The following is a 21,252-nucleotide window of genomic DNA, read 5'->3' as shown; positions in this document are numbered from 1 at the left end:
ATGCATACATTTATTTTTGATGTTTTACAAAAGTAGAAGTTGTAGACCAGTCTGGGCTGGGCTATATTATCCCGATAATAAATCAAAATCAATCGGCCTGGCCCCGGGCCACATTCAGTTGCAAAACGTTCTCGAACGTTGCAGATAGCAAACCATGAATAGAGTATGAGTGATTCCTTATTTGCAATGTGGTTTTAGAGCATGTAGTATTATTCTGTATGTACATTCGATACACCAAATGTAGTGTATGTTACCTTTTGTATGGTACGTATTTCACATTTTAGTCATTTGGCAGATGCTTTTATCCAGAGCGAGTGTATACATGTGTCAATTTCTTATATTTTAGGATTTACAATTCGTACAATATGTTACGAATTGCAATACGGACAATATGTTAAGAATTTGTTGTGGCTAACGTTAGCTAGCTCTAGGGGTTAGGGTTAGCTAACATGCTAAGTAGTTGCAAAGTTGCTAATTAGCATGAGGTTTGAACATGCTACCTTTGGGTTACTAGACAGGTATTATAGACCCTACCTACATACCTTTCATGTTTGCCTTAATAAGTAACCTATCTTATGTAACCATACCAAACTAATTTGATAGTCCTGGATTTACGTTTGCTATGTTATGTTTAGTCTATGAAACCAGTCTGTTATTCTACATGTCAAAGAGGGATGTTTGTGTATGGGACATCACGCTGCTTTGCTTAGCAAGTTACACTTCCTCCCGATTCGGCCCATACCTGGCATGAACTCGGGACATCTTAACATTGGACAAACAGCTTCCTGTTTGATGCTTGCTCTGTCCCCTTCTATGTCAAGTGATGTGACTTTCATCATGTGGTTTCTCTGCGAAAGCTTAGAAACAATAGTTTAAATTGTATTTTGTCAGACTAAGAAATAAACATGCAAGGATTAAACTGTCCCAATTTATGATGTCCCACTCTTTTCAAATTCACTGTTTTGGTTTCCTTGCCCTGTAAGCAGTCTATGGTCTAGGTATGACAGCAATCCATGCTTTGGTTTTGTTTACCAAGCCATTGTTTCAAATGCTACCATTTTATCACTCGTGGCACAAATCCAATGCAAGCCAATGGTACCTATATTAGCATTTCCACGCTTCATGTCCAAATCAACTATGATGAATGAGAAAGTTTCAGACGCACAAATATTATACCCCCAAGACATGCTAACCTCTCACCATTACAATAACAGAGGAAGCTATGATACTTATGCCTCTGTGACTTTCTCACTCATCATTATTCACGATTCTTTCAGTATTGGTTGTAATCATAGTTGCATCCACATTCATGTAGAAATGAATGTAGAAGTGATCATAGTGATTCCAGAATATAATTAAAACAGGTTAATATGCCCCACCAACATTAGACAAACTGTAATATCGTATGTTTCACGGAGTAGTGGCTGAATGACGACATGGATAACATACATACAGCTGGCGGGGTTTTCAGTCCATCGGCAAGATAGAACAGCTGCCTCCAGTGAGACAAGGGGTGGCGGTCTGTGTCTATTTATAAATAACAGCTGGGGCACGAAATCTAATATTAAGGACATTTTGAGGTTTTGCTGAAGGTAGAGTATCTCATGATAAGCTGAAGACGACACTATTTACGAAGAGAGTTTTCATCAATATTTTTTATAGCTGTCTATTTACCACCACAAACTGATGCTAGCACTAAGACCGCACTCAACGAGATGTTTAGGGCCATAAGCAAACAGGAAAATGCTAATTCAGAGGTGGCGCTCCTAGTGGCCGGGGATATTAATGCAGGGAAATTTAAATCAGTTTTACCTCATTTCTAACAGCATATTAAAAAAACTATAGACCACCTTTACTCTACACACAGACGCGTACAAAGCTCTGCCTCGCTCTCCATTTGGCAAATCTGACCATAACTTTATCCTCCTGATTCCTGCTTAAACAGGGAGTACCAGTGACTCGCTCAATGAGGAAGTGGTCAGAGGACACAGATGCTAAGCTACAGGACTGTTTTGCTAGCGCAGACTAGAATATGTTCCGGGATTCTTCTGATGGAGTTGAGGAAAACACCACATCAGTCACTGGCTACATCAATAAGTGCATCGATGACATCGTTCCCACAGTGAGAATGCTGTTCATTGACTACAGCTCAGCGTTCAACACCATAGTGCCCTCAAAGCTCATCACTAAGGATCCTGGGACTAAACACCTCCCTCTGCAACTGGATCCTGGACTTTCTGACGGGCCGCTCCCAGGTGGTAAGGGTAGGTAACAACACATCTGCCATGCTGATCCTCAACACAGAGGCCCCTCAGGGATTGTGCTCAGTCCTTTCCTGTACTCCCTGTTCACCCATGACTGCATGGCCAAGCAAGACTCCAACAGTATCATCAAGTTTGACGACGGCACAACATCACTGACAACCTCTCCCTCAACGTGATCAAGACAAAGGAGATGATTGTGGACTACAGAAAAAAGAGGACCGAGCACACTCCCATTCGCATCGACGGGGCTCTAATGGAGCAGGTTGAGAGCTTAACTTCATTAGTGTCCAAGTCACCAACAAAATATCATGGTCCAAACACACCAAGACAGTCATGAAGGGGGCATGACATAACCTATTCCGCCTCAGCAGACTGAAAATATTTGGAAAAGACCTACAGCTGCACCATCGAGAATATCCTGACTTTGTTGCATCACTGCCTGGTATGGCAACTTCTCGGCCTCCGACCATAAGGTACTACAGAGAGTAGTGTGTACGGCCTAGTAGATCACTGGGGCCAAGCTTCCTGCCATCCAGGACCTCTATACCAGGCAATGTCGGAGGAAGGCCCATAAAATTGCCAAGGACTCCAGCCACCCTAACCATAGACTGTTCTCTCTGCTACCGCACAGCAAGCGGTACTGGAGCACCAAGTCTAGGTTAAAAAAGGCTTCTTAACAGCTTCTACCCCCAAGACATAAGACTCTTGAACAGTTAATCAAATGGCTACCCAGACTATTTCCGTTGTCCCCACCCAATCCCCCATTTTTACGCTGCTGCTACTCTCTGTTTATTATCCATGCATAGTCACTTTCCACTACCTACATGTACATATTACCTCAATTACCTCGATTAGCCGGTGCCCCTGTACATTGACTCTGTACCGTAACCCCCTGTATATAGCCTCGCTACTGTTATTTTATTTTTGCTCCTTAATTATTTGTTATATGTATATATGTATTTTCTTAACTACATTGTTGGTTAAGGGCTTGTAAGTAAGCATGTCACTGTTCTATTCCGCGCATATGACAAATTAGATTTGATTTATACAGGAAGCCCTTAAATTGCTGAATTAAGTAAATCAGTGATTAATGATGAGAGTATATGATCAATGAATCTCAAATCAATGATGAGAGTATAGTCAGATTAACTGATACCTGAGGACGGGCTCGTGGTAATGGCTGAAGCGTACTCAGTGGAATGGTATCAAATACATCAAACACATGGTTTGAACCGTTTGAACATGCATGTAACATTGGTGTGGGTTAACCTCACCTGGATCGGTGTCCCTTCAACGGGAGAGTTGTTTCTGAATATGCTATAACGTTTTAAACAACAACCAATTTTCAGGTACATATACATGTCTTATATGGGCAGTTTTTACCCCCTTCAATCAATACACAATATCCCATCATGACAAAGCAAAAACTGTTTCAACATTTTTGCTAATTTATTAAACATAAAAAAGAGGGACTCTGGAGCTCTGTCAGTGACCATCGGGTTCTTGGTCACCTCCCTGACCAATGCCCTTCTCCCATGATTGCGCACTTTGGCTGGGAAGCCAGCTCTAGGATGAGTCTTGGTGGTTCCAAACTTCTTCCATTTAAGAATGGTGGAGGTCACTGTGTTCTTGGGGACCTTCCATGCTGCAGACATTTTTTGTTACCATTTTCCAGATCTGTGCCTGGACACAATCCTGACTTGGCGTTCTTGAGGACAATTCCTTCGACCTCATGGCTTGTTTTTTGCTCTGACATGCACTGTCAACTGTGTGACTTTATATAGACAGGTGTGTGCCTCTCCAATGTCCAATCAATTGAATTCACCACAGGTGGACTACAGTCAAATTGTAGAAACAGCTTAAGGATGATGAATGGAAACAGGATGAACCTAAGCTCAATTTTGAGTCTCATAGCAATTGGTCTCAATACTTATGCAAATAAGCTATTTCTGTTTTTAGTTTTTAATGAATTTGCAAACATTTCTAAAAACCTGTTTTTGCTGTGTCATATCTCATTCCATCATTCTGCTCCTCTACAATGTACTGTATCACCATAGATGTTTCACAGGAACAAGTTTCTATGACCAGGCACCCTAATCTCCTTCAGCACCTTAATAAGAGAAAAGCAACCGACATACCAGTACCGTATCAACAGACATTTCATCTCGACATTGAGAAACTTTGAGGGCTCTTTATGTTGTTGGCACGTGTTGAAAGTGAACCTAATCATGTGAGTGTATCTATGCTAGTCAACTGGACCAATAGATGTCTTCAGGTGGTCGTAGGCTGTTGTTATAGACTACACCATAGCCAACACGGTAGCGTGAAAATACTATATTTTTACAAAGAAAAATACATTTTTATGGCAATACATTGTTTCACCTGTTATGTACTGCTAGATAAACTATTTGGGGATTATCTCTCAGTAGCCTACCCAGCTAGTACATTTGGTTTCTTGTAAATTGTGAGAACATACATTTTTGTTCATAAGATTCCTGACGGTTAAAACTGAATGTTTTTTAAGCGTTCAAAGAAGAATTATTAACATTCTGAGAACGGAAATTATAGGTTATTTGAAGGTAAATAAATAAAGTTACGAGAACATGTTTCAATAAGGCTGCTAACTTAATTTGTGTTAACTGTTTTGAACTACAAGCACAGATGGAAATCCATAGCTCCAGGATGGAGCTAGCATGCTATGTTTTTTTAATTAGTCAAACAAAGCTGTTAATTTTTGTCTATTCAAAGAAATCAAGCACTCATTAATACCAGCTGTAGCTAATTAGTGGGCGTGGCCAAAACACCTGAACACACTTAAAAAGATAGAGGGAAAAAATATTTTTGTTGATGCTGAGAACTGATTGTGTAATGTTTTCTGGGTTTTTTTTCATGGAAAGTTTTCTTAATATTCTGAGAACATGACTTTAAATATAACCATGAGGAAACCTGTAGAAAACATTATGCTGAAGTACTGAAATTCCCACAGAACGTTGTTTCTTAACATTATCTGCCAAATTTGATATTACTTTAAAAAGAACCATGAGATAACTGGTAGGACATGTTATGGGAAGGTTGACCATGACCATAGGAAAACCACGCCTCGCCATGCTCTAAGAATTATATGGTTCTCATGATGTTATAGGCTAGCTGGGTAATTTGTCCCCAGTTTGGAGGAACACAATACTGAATAACCCTATTGCTTTATTTCATTTGTTAAGGCGGATACAATGTTGCACCTCTGTCATGTCGTGTTGCGGACAGGGGCTGGCTGAATACATACAGTTACAGTATCTGCGCGAGACCATTTGTAACCAATCATCAGATGACGCGAGACATTCACCTGCGTTATAATCAGCTGGTCACTAGAGCCAGCCCAGCAGCATGTAGTTACTTCCTGCCAATACTGTATATCAGGGTGACGAAATTGCGGTACAATTCTATTTTATCATAGCTAACAGCAAACAAATAATTTTGCCGCTGCCGCAGGGAAAGTCATGATCATCCACCCTCGGACACTGAGAATTGAGTATGGAAAAACGACCAAAGTCATGTGCGTGGTTGGCACGGAACTTACTGTAAACATAAACAGGTAACGTTAGGCTAGTTCTCCAAGACATCAAGTATGGGTCGTCATTTATTGATTAATTTATTAGAAATATAATTAAATATTTACTAATGTCATGCATTGGTAAGGACGGTTGATTAACATTAATCTCAGTTATTGTTTGTAAAATCGTATCCCTCGTGTTATTATTCAGTTATTATTGAAATGAAAATGGAACACTAGACAATTGGTCTAATGTAAAGCGGTGTGGTGCTGTTAACACTAAAAATATAGCCTAGTAATTTAAATCACATGTCAAGTATTCAAGTAGTATTTTTCTCTCACACATTTTAATCATTGAATATATTAATTTAATTGCTTTATAATCTTCTTCCACTTGTAAGTCCTGCGGTGATAATATATTTTTAAATGATTGATTACATCCACTGGCTATTTTGTTGTCATTTTACTACTTGGATATTCCAACTGCAAAAGGAGTTGGAGGATCATGCCCCGATATTGGGCTGAAAGGACTGTTTGTGGTTGGCATTTGTATTCAGCGGAGGAGTCAGAACTCTTGTTCTTAGCGGAGGGAGTCTGCAACAGTCACTTCTTTCTGCTAGTCAACAGACTCTCGTTTGTTGTCCTTACAAGCTGTCAATTCATATGATTCCAGTGCAACAGAATTCGATGGATTATAATCAGTTCCTATGATTTCCAAGTTAATATGGTAGATGATTTCCAAGTTAGATAGAAAAGAGTTGTAAGCCCAACACAAATCGCCAACCTGAAGAATTAAACATATTGTGGTACTATCATGACTATGGCTGCAGTTAGTTTATCAGACTCTCCACATGGTATGATTACACAGCAGATACAGATGGTTTCACAACATCGGTGTATGTAACAAATTAAATAATTATTGTTAAGAAACACTTCTCTTTGTGCTATTGTTTAGAGAAACCTAGGCTCTGTTCAGGCAAATACTATCCCTCCTCCAAAAACCTAATGTTCCTTTGGTGTGGACCACCTCCAGGGCTTAGCCTGGACTCCAGGTGTTAGGTTTTACAGCTAAGCTTAATGTTTATAAACAAGTGTCATACTGAGTATAACAACTTGGGATGTTGGTTGATACTTTGACATCTAAGTACAATCTTTTTTGCCAGTATTCTTGTGTAGGTTGATAGTCCAGTATTTCTCCCTCTTTAGTACGTTACTCATTGTAGAGGCATGTTGAAGACATCATACCTCTCTGATTACTTTAGCAATGTAACTTTAGAACTAGCACTGCCACCTGTTGCTTCTGGAAATAGGGGATAATGAACGGCACTCACGGATAATGCTCTACTGCAGTATAGGTATGTCCTCTTGTGTTTACTCTGTTATTGCTATAGATTTGTATCAGAAAAGTATCAGGGTGTGATGTGTAACTGTCACATGTATTTATTGTTCCCCAAGGAGTGCCCCTCCTAGCTCCAAGTACTTCTCTGTGCAATGTAGTCCCAGAGTGCAGTACAGGATCACCCCACCCCCACTGGAGAGTGGGACCCTCCCCACCTCTCTCAATGGTAATACAATGCTTCGTATCACCATGGACACTGCCAGCGAAGTGGGAAATGATAGCAAGGTAAATAAAGTAGGCCACTCCCACAGCCATGATAGCTACACTCTTAGAAAAAAAGTGCTATCTAGAACCTAAAAGGGGTCTTTGGTTGTCCCCAAAGGGGAACCCTTTGAATAACCATTTTTGGCTCCATGTAGAACCCTATTGGGTTCCATTTAGAACCCTTTCCCAGAGGGTTCTGCATGGAACCCAAAATAGTTCTACCTGGGGACCCTGGAACCCTGAGACTTCAGTATGTTAAATCTTATTAATATAATCCTGAGTTGAATATTCCCTATCGGGACTGAACACCCTACAGTGAATTATGTTAATAAGAAAAACAAATCAAGTATTTGCTGCTCCTACGCCTCTTACGAGTGGCGTGCAAACCACACTGAAATAATGCAAATGTCGCACTCTCAACCTGATACCAGAGAGATGTCAAACAGTGGAAAGTGATGTGGTTAATCACAGTGCCAGTTCTATTGATAAGGAATTGAAGGAGACTTGGTCAGTTCCAGAATGGGCCAGTTGTTTAGATTCTCCTCTGAAATTATGTACTGTACATATCTGGACATGAATATATCATAGAAGACCCTATCAAAACACAACCACTGCTTAATCACCAGTGTTCTAGATGTTTAACTTTGTAAACGTTGTCCTTTGTTGTGCAGCTATCGGTCATGTATTATGGAGAGAAGACGGAGGTGTTAGGGAAAGCTGTCGTTCACCTCACCGCTGTTGGTATGTTGTATTATGCTTAGGACAGGAGAGCACACCCATATAAACTACCCCCCCCCCCACCCCACCTTCAAAGCATACCTTTGTGAATGTCATTTTTACATTTTGATATTTCACTTGAGACCCCAAAGCAGCTCATGAGCTTCAGTGACACCCAGGGCCTCTCTGTCTTGTAGAGATTTCTCTGGATGTAGATGCTGATCGAGATGGCCAGGTGGAGAGGAACAACCCCAACAAGGTGGGTTATGTCTGCTGGGTCCGTCCAGGCAGGTCTCTTTCAGCTCAGAGGTCACTATCTTTGTTTCTTAACACAGCAGGGTACATAAGGAGACGTTCTAACATGAATAGGCATGTCAGAAGACTAGTGTTCATACTGTTTTCCAAAACACAAAGGAAGATTGCCAAGGCACTTCTAGGAAATTATCTGTCAACTCACACAGGGCACAGCCTTCCACTGATATTAATAGGTATATCAAAATACTGTTCATACTATATTCCTGGAAGTGGGAAATTCTTTTGAATGTTGTGCTTTTCCACTCAGCTGTAAGTCTAATCTTACCTCATGCTAACACATTGGGAAAAGCTAATTCGGCAGGGCAGTGTTAGTTCTTGTCGCTGAATAACGAGTGTTCATCTCTACAGGGATCCTGGATGTGGGGGCCTAATGGCCATGGTGCCATCCTACTGGTCAACTGTGACTCAGAACACACCTATGGGAAGAGGCGGGACAGTGAGCGTGCTGAGGTCAGCAGGGTCTCAGGTATATAACAACAGCCAAGTCATCCTGGCCCACTGAGCTGACCGGCTGACAGTGCTGCAGGCATTGCAATAAATCAACATTTTAAAGGCTGCAGATCTGTGTTTTGTGTATAGTCAGCAGAGAGAAGCAGTAGGGATGTGTGTATTTGTGTTAGCTAAACACAAAATGCCTGAGCTAGGGGTATGTCTGGTGTGGTTTGATGGTTCCTTCACGACCACTATCCTTCTAGGATAAGTAGTTGTATTACACACTGTCATACCTATGTTGTCATTGAGATGAGGTCACATTGATTACGACATTGATGGGTTGACACTTGATGTACAATAATGTCAGTATTTGTGAAATGTCAGATCTGAAAGACATGTCCCCAATGGTGCTGCGAACCAGTGGCCCTGCCAAGCTCCCAGAGGGCTACAAGCTGACCATGCACATCTCCCAGGGGGATGCAGAGAGTGTCAGGGTCTTCAGAACCAGGTCCACAGCAGGCATGCACCAAACACTGAGTGAGTCAAGGACATTTTGTCCAGTCAGATCTTTTATGTGTTCTTGTGGCTGTCCATGCATGTATAATGTGTATACAATAGGGTGTTAATGCTGCATATGCATATAAATGGAGATACATTTGATCCTCATTATAAAACATGATTTACTGCTGCAGAAAACCTGTTCTACAAGAGCTTTGTGAAGGACTACCCACTGGTGCTGGGTATTGAGGATTTGTCCAAGGAGGTCCCGTACCTCGGGGGAAACGCTGAGATGAATTTCTACGTTGAGGGCCTGAGATTCCCTGACAAAGACTTTGAGGGCCTCATCAGCATCAGCCTCAGCCTGCTGGAGCCCAGCTCTCAGGTACATTGTAACTATTTCACTGTTCCTAGTTTAAAACTTCAAAGGGTATATACTGTACCTCTGTCATGGAATCTATCATTCATGTTTTTGTTCCGTTATTTTGCCAGGGCTTCCCTGAGACGCCCATCTTTACAGACAGGGTGGTGTTCCGTGTGGCTCCCTGGATCATGACACCAAACACACTCAACCCTCTGGAGGTCTTCGTCTGCAGGTGAGCGATGATGAAGAAGAAAATGATGATGATCAAATCACATTTTATTTGTCACATACGCATGGTTAGCAGATGTTAATGCGAGTGTAGCGAAATGCTTGTGCTTCTTGTTCCGACAGTCCTGGCATTGATCTTGATGGAAATAATGATCGCGCTGTCTGTAAACTTATTCCGACAACTGTTTCTGTGCATTTGGTTACCCAGCACATCTGATAACTACCAGTTCCTAAAGGGAATGAGGAGGCTGGTGGAGAACAGTGGGTATAAGCTGAAGGTTTGTCATGAGTACATGAACAGAGGAGACCGCTGGATGCAGGTAAGCAGTGAGATTCAGCTCCTAGTCTATCATGCACTTTTGTGCATTTGAACTTTTTTCAATTCCTACCTTTTTTGAACACCATTTATTTCACATCCTTTTACATCAATGTAAATCATTGTCAGTCTTGTCTCTCGGTTTCAGCTAAAAGAAATCAGAACATAGACCAGTGTCTTTGTTTCTAACTGCATGAAAAATATAGAAATATAATAGACATGTAAAGAAGTTCTCTCTCTCAGGATGAGATAGAGTTTGGCTACATTGACTCTCCTCACCAACGTTTCCCTGTTGTGCTGGACTCCCCCCGAGACGGAGAACTACAGGATTTCCCTTATGATGTGCTACTGGTAAGAAAAGTCATTCACCACACCTGCAGTTAAAATGTTCTTATTTCCATACTGTGAGGGATGTGGTGGAACTCTTTCTCAACCTCTCTCTGCCTGGTGCCCTCAGGGCCCAGACTTTGGCTATGTGACGAGGACAGCATATGATGAGGAAGTGAGCAGCCTGGACTCGTTTGGTAACCTGGAAGTTAGCCCTCCAGTTATTGTAAATGGAAAAATCTACCCTCTGGGCAGGATCATAATTGGAGTGGCTTTCCCCACGTGAGTGTACCTTAGCCAGGGGTTAGTTGCTTCAACGTAAGAGAATCTGGTTCTTAGATCCCAATATTTGCCGTTATTCTAAAGTTTATTTATTAATTAAATAACCGTGATGCTACTTCCTTCTATAAATCTCTTGCTAATGATTAATTCATATTTGGAACAAAGAGATGGCCTCCAAGTGGCGCAGCGGTCTCAGGCAATGCATCTCAGTGCTAGAGGTGTCACTACAGACACCCTGGTTCGAATCCAGGCTGTATTGTAACCGGCAGTGATTGGGAGTCCCATAGGGTGGTGCACAATTGGACCAGTGTCATCCGGGTTTGGCTGGTGTAGGCCGTCATTGTAAATAAGATTTTGTTCTTAACTGACTTGCCTAGTTAAATAAAGGATAATTAAAAAAAAAGTTAAATAAAAAATGGCTGTGAGCAGTGGTGATAAGGCTGTTTAACTTTTCAGGGCAACCAAGGGCCGCAACATGACCAAAGTAGTGCAAGACTTCCTTTGGGCACAGAAAGTCCAGGAGCCCATTGCACTGTTCTCTGATTGGCTTCTGGTTGGGCATGTGGATGAATTCATGACTTTTGTCCCAGCTCCTGACAAAAAGGTAAAACAATATTGTCAAGGAAAGTATAGTTGCCCGCTCCATTAGAACATGTGAGTAAATACACTGTGTTCTTTAATATAGAGTAGAAATGACGGCGAGCAAAGAATTGTTAATGCTGTCCATTTTCACAAAGTATTTAGACATGACGCAGGCTGTGGCTGCCATGTGGTTTATGTGATAATGTAAAGCTGTCAGGAAGTCAAATGAAGCGCACAGCCAATGTTGTCTTTGTCCTCTGTTTCTCTGTGTAGGGATTCCGGCTGCTGCTCGCCAGCCCCGACGCAGGCTACAAACTATTCAGAGGCTTACAGAATGACGGGCATGGACAAGCCAAAATGTTTGACGGTAGGCCTTCAGTTAGGCGACTAATTTCACTGTCTCAGTGTGTATCACTGGATTTTTTTTTTCATTTTGTCTGTCATAGTTGAAGTGTACCTATGATGAAAATTACAGGCCTCTCTCCTATTTTTAAGTGGGAGAACTTGCACAATTGGTGGCTGACGAAATACTTTTTTGCCCCTCTGTATATACATTTGGAAGCTACGCTCACAGGAATATGAATCATTTGCACATGAACGACCGCTCATTCGGAAAAGAAATGCAATACATTTAAACTCAGTTTTTCACAATTCCGGACATTTAATCCTCGTAAAAAGTCAGCTAGGATTCAGTTAGGATCCCCACTTTATTTTAAGAATGTGAAATGTCAGAATAATAGTAGAGAATTATTTATTTCAGCTTTTATTTATTTCATCACATTCCCAGTGGGTCAGAAGTTTACATACACTCAATTAGTATTTGTTAGCATTGCCTTTAAATTGCCTTTAAATTTTGGTTAGATTTCCACAAGCTTCCCACAATAAGTTGGGTGAATTTCCCATTCCTGGTGTAACTGAGCTGGTGTAACTGAGTCAGGTTTGTAGGCCAACTCACTCGCACACCTTTTTTCAGTTCTGCCAACAAATTTTATATGGGATTGAGGTCAGGGCTTTGTGATGGCCACCCCAATACCTTGACTTTGTCCTTAATCCATTTTGCCACAACTTTGGAAGTATGCTTGGGGTCATTGTCCATTTGGAAGACCCAATTGCAACCAAGCTTTAATTTCCTGACTGGTGTCTTGATGTTTCAATATATCCACATAATTTTCCAGCCTCATGATGCCATCTATTTTATGAAGTGCACCAGTCCCTCGTGCAGCAAAGCACCGCCGCAACATGATGCTGCTTACCCCTGCGCTTCACGGTTGAGATGGTGTTCTTCGACTTGCAAGCCTCCCCCTTTTTCCTCCAAACATAATGATGGTCATTATGGCCAAACAGTTCTACTTTTGTTTCATCAGACCAAAGGATATTTCTACAAAAAGTATGATCTTTGTCCCCATGTGCAGTTGCAAACCATAGTCTGGCTTTTTTATTGGGGTTTTGGAGCGGTGGCTTCTTCCTTGCTGAGTGGCCTTTCAGGTTATGTCGATATATGACTTGTTTTACTGTGGATATAGATACTTTTGTACCTGTTTCCTCCAGCATCTTCACAAGGTCCTTTGCTGTTGTTCTGGGATTGATTTGCACTTTTCACACCAAAGTGCGTTCATCTCGTGTCTCCTTCCTGAGCGGTATGACTGATGCGTGGTCCCATGGTGTTTATACTTGCATACTATTGTTTGTACAGATGAACGTGGTACCTTCAGTCATTTGGAAAATGCTCCCAAGGATGAACCAGACTTGTGGAAGTCTACATATTTTTTTTTCTGAGGTCTTGGCTGTTTTCTTTTGATTTTCCCATGATGTCAAGCAAAGCGACACTGAGTTGGGAGGTAGGCCTTGAAATACATCCACAGGTACACCTCCAATTGACTCCAAATATGTCAATTAGCCTATCAGAAGCTTCTAAATCCATGACATAATTTTCTGGAATTTTCCAAACTGTTTAAAGGCACAGTCAACTTAGTGATTCGTAAACTTCTGACCCACTGGAATTGTGAAACAGTGAAATAATCTGTCTCTAAACAATTGTTTGAAAAATTACTTGTCATGCACAAAGTAGATGTCCTACCCGAATTGCCAAAACTATAGTTTGTTAACCTGTTACGTCTGGGGCGGAGGTTCCGCCAGTGGAACATTTCGACAACATCCTGTGAAATTGCAGATGCCGAAATTAAAATTTTAAATTTTAAAAATATTTTACTTTCATACAATCACAAGTTCAATACACCAATTTAAAGCTTATCTTCTTGTTATTCCAGCCACCGTGTCAGATTTAAAAAATTCTTTACGGCAAAAGCAAACCATGTGATTATCTGAGGACAGCACCCCATCAAACAAACACATGACAATCATATTTCAACCCGCCAGGCGCGACACAAAACTCAGAAATAACTATATAATTCATGCCTTACCTTTGAAGATCTTCTTCTGTTGGCACTTCAATATGTCCCATAAACATCACAAATGGTGCTTTTGCTCGATTAATTGCATTGTTACATCCCCAAAATGTCCATTTATTTGACGTGTTTGATTCAGAAAAACACCAGTTCCAACTAGCCCAACATGACTACAAAATATCTAATAAGTTACCTGCAAACTGTGTCCAAACATTTCAAACAACTTTCCTAATCCAACTTTAGGTATTTTAAAATGTAAATAATCGATAAAATTTAAGACGGGATAAACTACGTATAAAATGAAAGTGGAGCGAGCTTCAGGTCACACGCCCCAAGTAAAACAGTCCACTTGGCTATACACCCAGAAAGGAAATGGCTATTTCTTCATGTCTCAAAGGAAAAACATCAACACATTTCTAGAGATGTTGACATCTAGTGGAAGCCATATGAACTGCAACCAGATTCACATTGAAAACAAATTGAAAACACTGTCACCTCAAAAAAATATTTCCTGGATGGTTTGTCCTCGGGGTTTCGCCTACCAAATAAGTTATGTTATACTCACAGACATCATTTTATCAGCTTTAGAAACTTCAGTGTTTTCTATCGAAATCTACCAATTATATGCATATCCTAGCTTCTGGGCCTGAGTAGCAGGCAGTTTACTTTGGGCACGCTTTTCATCCGGACGTGATAATACCGCCCCCTAGCCTGAAGAGGTTTAACAAGAAATTTGGAGTGGTTGAAAAACGAGTTTTAATGACTCCAACCTAAGTTTATGTAAACCTCCGACTTCAACTGTATATATTTATGTGTAGATGTCTTTCTCTGTTGTCTCTGTTGAAACCACTTGATCTGTCTATGGGAAGTGGTTTGATTGAAGTCTCTGGTTGTTCACCAGGGGTCACAATGTCCTTCTTAGTTGTAGGCTTCTTCTGTTCTGGAGTATTCATTAGAGTAGATACTACAGGTGTACCACACGGTGTTCAGAGGGATCTGTCTTCCCTCATCTTTGGTCAAATGTTCTAGACTACTTTAATCACATCACAAAATGGACATTAATTTTCCATATTCCACCTTACATCATTCCCAACATTCTTTATTAGAAATATTGTTTCATTATCCACTTTTGGATGTTGGAGTTTTGGTGGCAAAGTCTCAATGTGTAACAAATTATTTTCACCATTCATACTGTAGGGCAAGAGAGAGAAAGTGTACGACCTGCTGTTAAGTCATAAAACCGGCCCAACTCCCACCTCAGGTGGGAGAGAGTGGGGTCTGGCAATGGGGGAGAGAGAGTGGGATCTGTCAGCTATGTGCAGAGCTGATCTGGCACCTTTGATCCTCACCAAGGAGAGAGCGTCATGAAGACTGGGTACATTGACTTCAATACAAAACCTTGGAAGCTCATGTTTCTCACCCCCTTCCATAGACTTACACAGTAATTCTGAGAACTTCTTCCAACCTATCAGAGCTCTTGCAGCATGAACTGACATGTTGTCCACTGACTCAAAGGATCATAGAATCAATCTAGTACTGAATGCATAAGCTACAGCTAGCTAGCACTGCAGTGCATAAAATGTGGTGAGTAGTTGACTCGGTTATGATATGAAGGTTTGGCTTGGAAAGGTTTTTTCGCCTGATCACAGATAGCTGATGTGTTCTGCACTGAAGTCTACAAGTGAAGGGAAATTGTGAGAGGAGGAGCACGCGTAGATGCGAGAAGTAATTATACAAAGATCAAAGGAATCATGCTGTATGTATGTGGCTGCTAGGAAAGTGAACTGTGTTTGTGTGTGATCAGGGGTATATTCATTCAGCTGATTCTGCAAAATGTTATTTAATTGATATGAAACGTGGACAAACATACTTCAATTTGTCTAATATAAACTCTCGCTTGCATCTGTTAGACTAATGATTACACCCTAGATTAGCTAGATACAGGCAAGAGTGTGCAACATGATATTGAATGTGTCAATGTTCGTTACTTTGATAACACAAATTTCTTTTGACCTGTGCACCTACTTTCATAGGCTAGGTTGAAGCATCCTCGATGGGTATAGAGAAAATTTTAGTATCATGTAGTAGCATAAACCTATAGATGTAACATTTGGCTGGGTGACTGGAATATGAATGGCTGTCATCCAATATGCTGTAATAGAAATAAGGCCACCCCCTAAAAAAAAATTGTCCTCCCTCATCTTAAACGTCACCGACCACCCCTGAACTGTGTGGGTTAATAATCAACACCGACTTCCTTCCCGATCCTAACAGGTCTTGGAGCAGAAGAAGAGATTACAGTAGATGAGATTTTGAGTGATGACAAACTTGGGGCAGAAAACAACTATGTCCAGGTGAGGGAAACTAAACACCAGATTAACTAGTTACTCAGAGAGGCTAGCAGAGCATTGCAGTGCTTGGTGAAATAACCATGTAGATGTTGTGACTGCTGCCGTCCCACAGAGCTGTATAGACTGGAACAGGGATGTCCTTAAGAGGGAGCTGGGTTTAGACGACGATGATATCATTGATCTGCCCATCCTTTTCCATGTGATGGAGGAGAACAGGGCAGTGGCCTATTACCCAGACATGGTGAGCAGACGCAAGTTCTACACTAGAACACCTCCAAACCAAAAGTACATCCTATTTTATTTGTTATACATTTTACATTACATAATGGCAAAACTCAAAAATGCTGCCAAATCATTTTAGACATTTTGTGATGATTTTCTACATGTGATTAGGAAGTATGCTCAAATCATCTACTACCCAAGTAGCGCAAGAAGCAAATCCTAATTGAGGCATATGTCTCTACCTCCAGGTGAACATGATTGTGTTGGGGAAGAACCTGGGCATCCCTAAACCATTTGGGCCCAAGGTGGATGGCCGCTGTGCCCTGGAGGCAGAGATGACCTCCCTCATGGAGGGCCTGGGACTCCGCTGCACATACATTGATGACTTTGCCTCCTACCACAAACTGCTGGGAGAGGTTCACTGTGGCTCTAACGTTCGCAGGGAACCCTTCTCTTTCAAGTGGTGGAACCTGGAGATGTGAGGGATTTGGGGTAAGGAATGGTTGTAGTTAGAAAGAGGGAATAAGGCTTGACGTAAACAGCAGCAACATTCGCCAGCAGCAGTCATCTTCAAACAACAACAGTAGTCCTTGTACTGTATTACCCCTTTGTCTTTATTAAACATGTATTTGCCTTTTTTTACAAAAGGGTGAAAAACTATATTTATAAACAAGACTTTCAGACTTTAACAAGGGCTTAAGGAGATTATCATCGAGAACAGAAATGCAATCATCTGAATTAAGCACATTGTAGGCTGAATCTGTTGTTTGGATTGTCTGCGTGCTCAATCCAAGTGTTGTATTTACAGGTACTAAAACCAGTACAGATTAACAGGACCACAGAGAAATGTGTAATTTGGAGCCTTGAAGACTTGTGAGAATTTTAATACATTTATTTTAAGCTTTGAGATGAAAAAATATATTTTGAATTTCAGTGCCTGGAATGCACACTATGACTCCAAAGGCTCTCTTAACCTGATGTAACTTCCAATCACATTTCAATTAATAGTATTTTGTTGAATCATAATCTTTAGAGTGGTGTTTGATAATAATACATGATTAAATAAATGTCAGACTAACTGTATTTTGATGTAGTGTTCCTTACTTACACAGAGATCCTTCAGATTCAACAAAGATTTCAAAATAATTGCAAAAGAAGGTTTATGCACAACTGACAAAGTGCAACTAAATTCCATATTGGTTCTTGTTAATTTAATTGAAATAAAACGTAATGGAAACTATATGCCTTCATATCAGGTCTTTTCATTATATAAATCTGAGATGAGGGAAAATGTCTCTCATCAGGAAATGTAAAACATTACAACAAGATACAAAGGTTCCATTCATTGAGAGCAGATGTCTACAAATGAATACATATATCTGTTTAGTTTTACATTCAAACCAGTTGGTGATAGATTCCAGTAGGCGATATCCACCATGGGATAGATTCCATATATGAAGGGGGATACCCTCCTACAAAGCAGCTTACTTAACAATCATTTAAAAAGGCAACTTGTCACAGTGTAATTATTTTTTTAACCAAGTCAGATTTTCAAATGATCAGCAATTAATTGAAAATGTAGTGCCGGTTTCCACATTACACTTGTATCGCCATATTTCTCTATCGAAACTGATTTAAAGAAATAATGACTGTGCTTTTCTAGAGAAGTTGGACTCTATGGACTCTAATCTATTTCCAGCACAGTACTGTACAGTTGACATGGTTTTGCGAGCAGATTTACACCATTCACCATTAAATCAAACTAGAGGTTTTAAAAAATAAACTGAAGACAGTAGTCACTGGACAATAGCTTGGCTTTGGAGGCTGTGTGCTTTGGTTAGGTCACCTTGGAGGAATGTCTGACTGTGTGGTACTATCTACAGTATGGGACAGTGATGAAGACTGATGAGTAATTTAGTTTGGACACCAGACCTTATCGGTAATTCAATATCAGTAATTCAATAATGTTTTTGTCCCTCAGCTTATATAATATTTGGACTGTTAAATTAATACTATATATAGCCATTGATTCTTGAAGAATTTAACTTATAAATGCCTCATGAACTTAGTTGTCGTACCCCCTCCAACCCCAAAACATATTTTTGTTTGACTCATTTGCTTGTTAACAAGGTAACTGTAAACAAACACTATAAAGTCTCAACATGGTTAAAAGTATAATTTTCCTATAATGGATGTGTCACGCCCTGACCTGAGTATTCTTTGTTTTCTTTATATATTTTGGTTAGGTCAGGGTGTGACATGGATGATGTATGTGTTTTTGTACTGTCTAGGGGTTTTGTAGGTTTATGGGGTTGTTTACCATCTAGGTGTTCATGTATGTCTATGGTTGCCTAGATTGGTTCTCAATTAGATGCAGCTGTTTATCGTTGTCTCTGATTGGGAACCATATTTAGGCAGCCATCTTCTTTGGGTATTTCGTGGGTCATTGTCTATGTGATGTTGCATGTTTGCACGCAGTGTTTATAGCGGTCACGGTCGTTTTGATATTCTGTTTTGTTTGTTTAGTGTACTTCGTGTTATTTTCGTCTTACATTAAAAGAATGGATTCATATCACGCTGCGCTTTGGTCTCCTCACTACGACGTTCGTGACAGAATAACCCACCAACAAAGGACCAAGCAGCGTGGTAAAAGGCAGCAGCGATCACAGGACTCATTAACTTGGGAGGAAATTCTGGATGGCGGAGGACCCTTGGCACAACCAGAGGAATATCGCCACCCCTAGGCAGAGCTGGAGGTAGCGAAAGCAGAGAGGCGCCGGAATGAGGAGGCAGCGCGGCTGGAAGCCCGAAAGGCAGCCCATAAATGTCTTGGGGGGGGGCACTTGGAGCAGTCGGCGAAGTTGAGGGTTGAGTCTGAGATTGTCGAGGAGTTATTGGACAGATTGGAGGAGAGTGAACGGAGGGGAGATTATGAGACATTCGAGGAGTTGTTGATGAAATTGGAGGAGAATGAAGAGAGAGAGCTGTTAGTTTGGCGTAGTATGCACGGCATTCGCCCTGAGGAGCGTGTTAGCAGTCCGATGCCACCTGTGTCAGTTCCTCGTGCTCAGCCTGAAACTTGTGTTAAAGTTCTGGAAGATTTGATGCCGGCTATACACACACAAGGTCTCCAGTACACCTTCACAACCCGGTGTGTCTTGCTTCTCGCACTCATCCTGAGGTGCGTGTTCTTAGCCCAGTACCACCAGTGCCGGCACCACGCACCAGGTCTATAGTGTGCCTCGGCAGTCCAGTACGCCCTGTTCCTCCTCCCCGCACTCGCCCTGAGGTGCGTGTTCTCGGCGCAGTACCACCAGTGCTGGCACCACGTACCAGGTCTATAGTGTGCCTCGGCAGTCCAGTACGCCCTGTTCCTCCTCCCCGCACTCACCCTGAGGTGTGTGTCCCCAGCCTGGTACAACCAGAGTCGGCACCACGCACCAGACCTATAGTGCACCTCGGCAGTTCAGTACACCCTGTTCCTTCTCTCCGCACTCGCCCTGAGGTGTGTGTCCCCAGCCCGGTACAACCAGAGTCGGCACCACGCACCAGGCCTATAGTGCGCCTCGGCAGTCCAGTACGTGCGTGCGTGTCTCCAGCCCGGTACCAGCAGTGCCGGAACCACGCACCAGGCCACCAGTGCGCCTCCAGGGTCCAGTACGCCCTGTTCCTCCTCCCCGCACTCGCCCTGAGATGAGTGTCCTTGGCCCAATACCACCAGTGCCGGCACCACGCACCAGACCTACAGTGCGCCTCGCCAGTCCAGAGCGTCCGGCGACAGTACCCAGTCCAGAGCATCCAGCGACAGTACCCAGTCCAGAGCGTCCGGCGACAGTACCCAGTCCAGAGTGTCCTGCTACAGTACCCAGTCCAGAGCGTCCGGCAACAGTACCCAGTCCAGAGCGTCCGGCAACAGTACCCAGTCCAGAGCGTCCGGCAACAGTCTACCGACCGGAACCTCCTACGACGGGCCGCAGTCCGGAACCTACCAACGACGCGTTGCAGTCCGGAACCTACCACGACGGATCGCAGTACGGAACCTACCAGTCCGGATCCGCCAGAGTCTCCCTCGCGTCCGGATCCGCCAGAGTCTCCCTCGCGTCCGGATCCGCCAGAGTCTCCCTCGCGTCCGGATCCGCCAGAGTCTCCCTCGCGTCCGGATCCGCCAGAGTCTCCCTCGCGTCCGGATCCGCCAGAGTCTCCCTCGCGTCCGGATCCGCCAGAGTCTCCCTCGCGTCCGGATCCGCCAGAGTCTCCCTCGCGTCCGGATCCGCCAGAGTCTCCCTCGCGTCCGGATCCGCCAGAGTCTCCCTCGCGTCCGGATCCGCCAGAGTCTCCCTCGCGTCCGGATCCGCCAGAGTCTCCCTCGCGTCCGGATCCGCCAGAGTCTCCCTCGCGTCCGGATCCGCCAGAGTCTCCCTCGCGTCCGGATCCGCCAGAGTCTCCCTCGCGTCCGGATCCGCCAGAGTCTCCCTCGCGTCCGGATCCGCCAGAGTCTCCCTCGCGTCCGGATCCGCCAGAGTCTCCCTCCAGTCAGCCAACCAGGAGCCGCCAGAGCCGCCTGTCACGCTGGCGATGCTGGAATCTCCCTCCTGTCCAGAGCTGCCAGAGCCACTACTCAGTCCAGAGGCGCCTCTCCGTCCAGTGGCGCCCTCTACGATGATCTTCAGTCTGGGGGCCCGCTGCGAGAGTAGACTGAGGTAGAGCGGGGTCCACGTCCCTCACCCAAGCCACCACTGTGAAAAAGGCCCACCCGGACCCTCCCCTTTTGATTAGGTTTTTGCGGCCGGAGTCCGCAC

General features: G+C 42.8%; 1 protein-coding gene across 2 annotated transcripts; it reads left to right on the top strand.

Moving 5' to 3' along the window:
• Positions 1-5,584: 5,584 nt before the first annotated feature.
• On the top strand, positions 5,585-17,536 carry LOC124004277 (protein-arginine deiminase type-2-like). Of its 2 annotated transcripts, XM_046313061.1 has the most exons (17): positions 5,585-5,853; positions 7,267-7,435; positions 8,086-8,155; positions 8,329-8,390; positions 8,795-8,912; positions 9,263-9,415; positions 9,571-9,761; positions 9,869-9,972; positions 10,177-10,288; positions 10,528-10,635; positions 10,742-10,893; positions 11,350-11,497; positions 11,749-11,842; positions 16,155-16,234; positions 16,344-16,472; positions 16,702-16,945; positions 17,262-17,536. In XM_046313061.1, the coding sequence occupies exons 1-16, from the start codon at positions 5,759-5,761 to the stop codon at positions 16,933-16,935; spliced, it is 2,019 nt and encodes a 672-aa protein (XP_046169017.1). In that variant the 5' UTR covers positions 5,585-5,758; the 3' UTR covers positions 16,936-16,945; positions 17,262-17,536. The 2 variants fall into 2 exon arrangements, with proteins under 2 accessions (XP_046169017.1, XP_046169016.1); XM_046313060.1 differs by having other exon boundaries at positions 5,586-5,853; positions 16,702-17,536.
• The last annotated feature ends 3,716 nt before the right edge of the window (positions 17,537-21,252 follow it).

This window comes from Oncorhynchus gorbuscha, linkage group LG18 (genome assembly GCF_021184085.1).
Source record: "Oncorhynchus gorbuscha isolate QuinsamMale2020 ecotype Even-year linkage group LG18, OgorEven_v1.0, whole genome shotgun sequence".
Lineage (NCBI taxonomy): Eukaryota > Metazoa > Chordata > Actinopteri > Salmoniformes > Salmonidae > Oncorhynchus > Oncorhynchus gorbuscha.
The sequence above is the reverse complement of the archived record's forward strand: the minus strand, read 5'-3'. Positions and strand labels throughout refer to the sequence as shown.

Coding starts and splice junctions, on each gene's coding strand:
- LOC124004277 (XM_046313061.1), top strand. CDS start 5,759: ATGATCATCCACCCTCGGACACTGAGAATTGAGTATGGAAAAACGACC. Junction 11,843..16,154: donor ACAAGCCAAAATGTTTGACG/GTAGGCCTTCAG, acceptor CGATCCTAACAG/GTCTTGGAGCAGAAGAAGAG. Junction 16,235..16,343: donor CAGAAAACAACTATGTCCAG/GTGAGGGAAACT, acceptor GCCGTCCCACAG/AGCTGTATAGACTGGAACAG.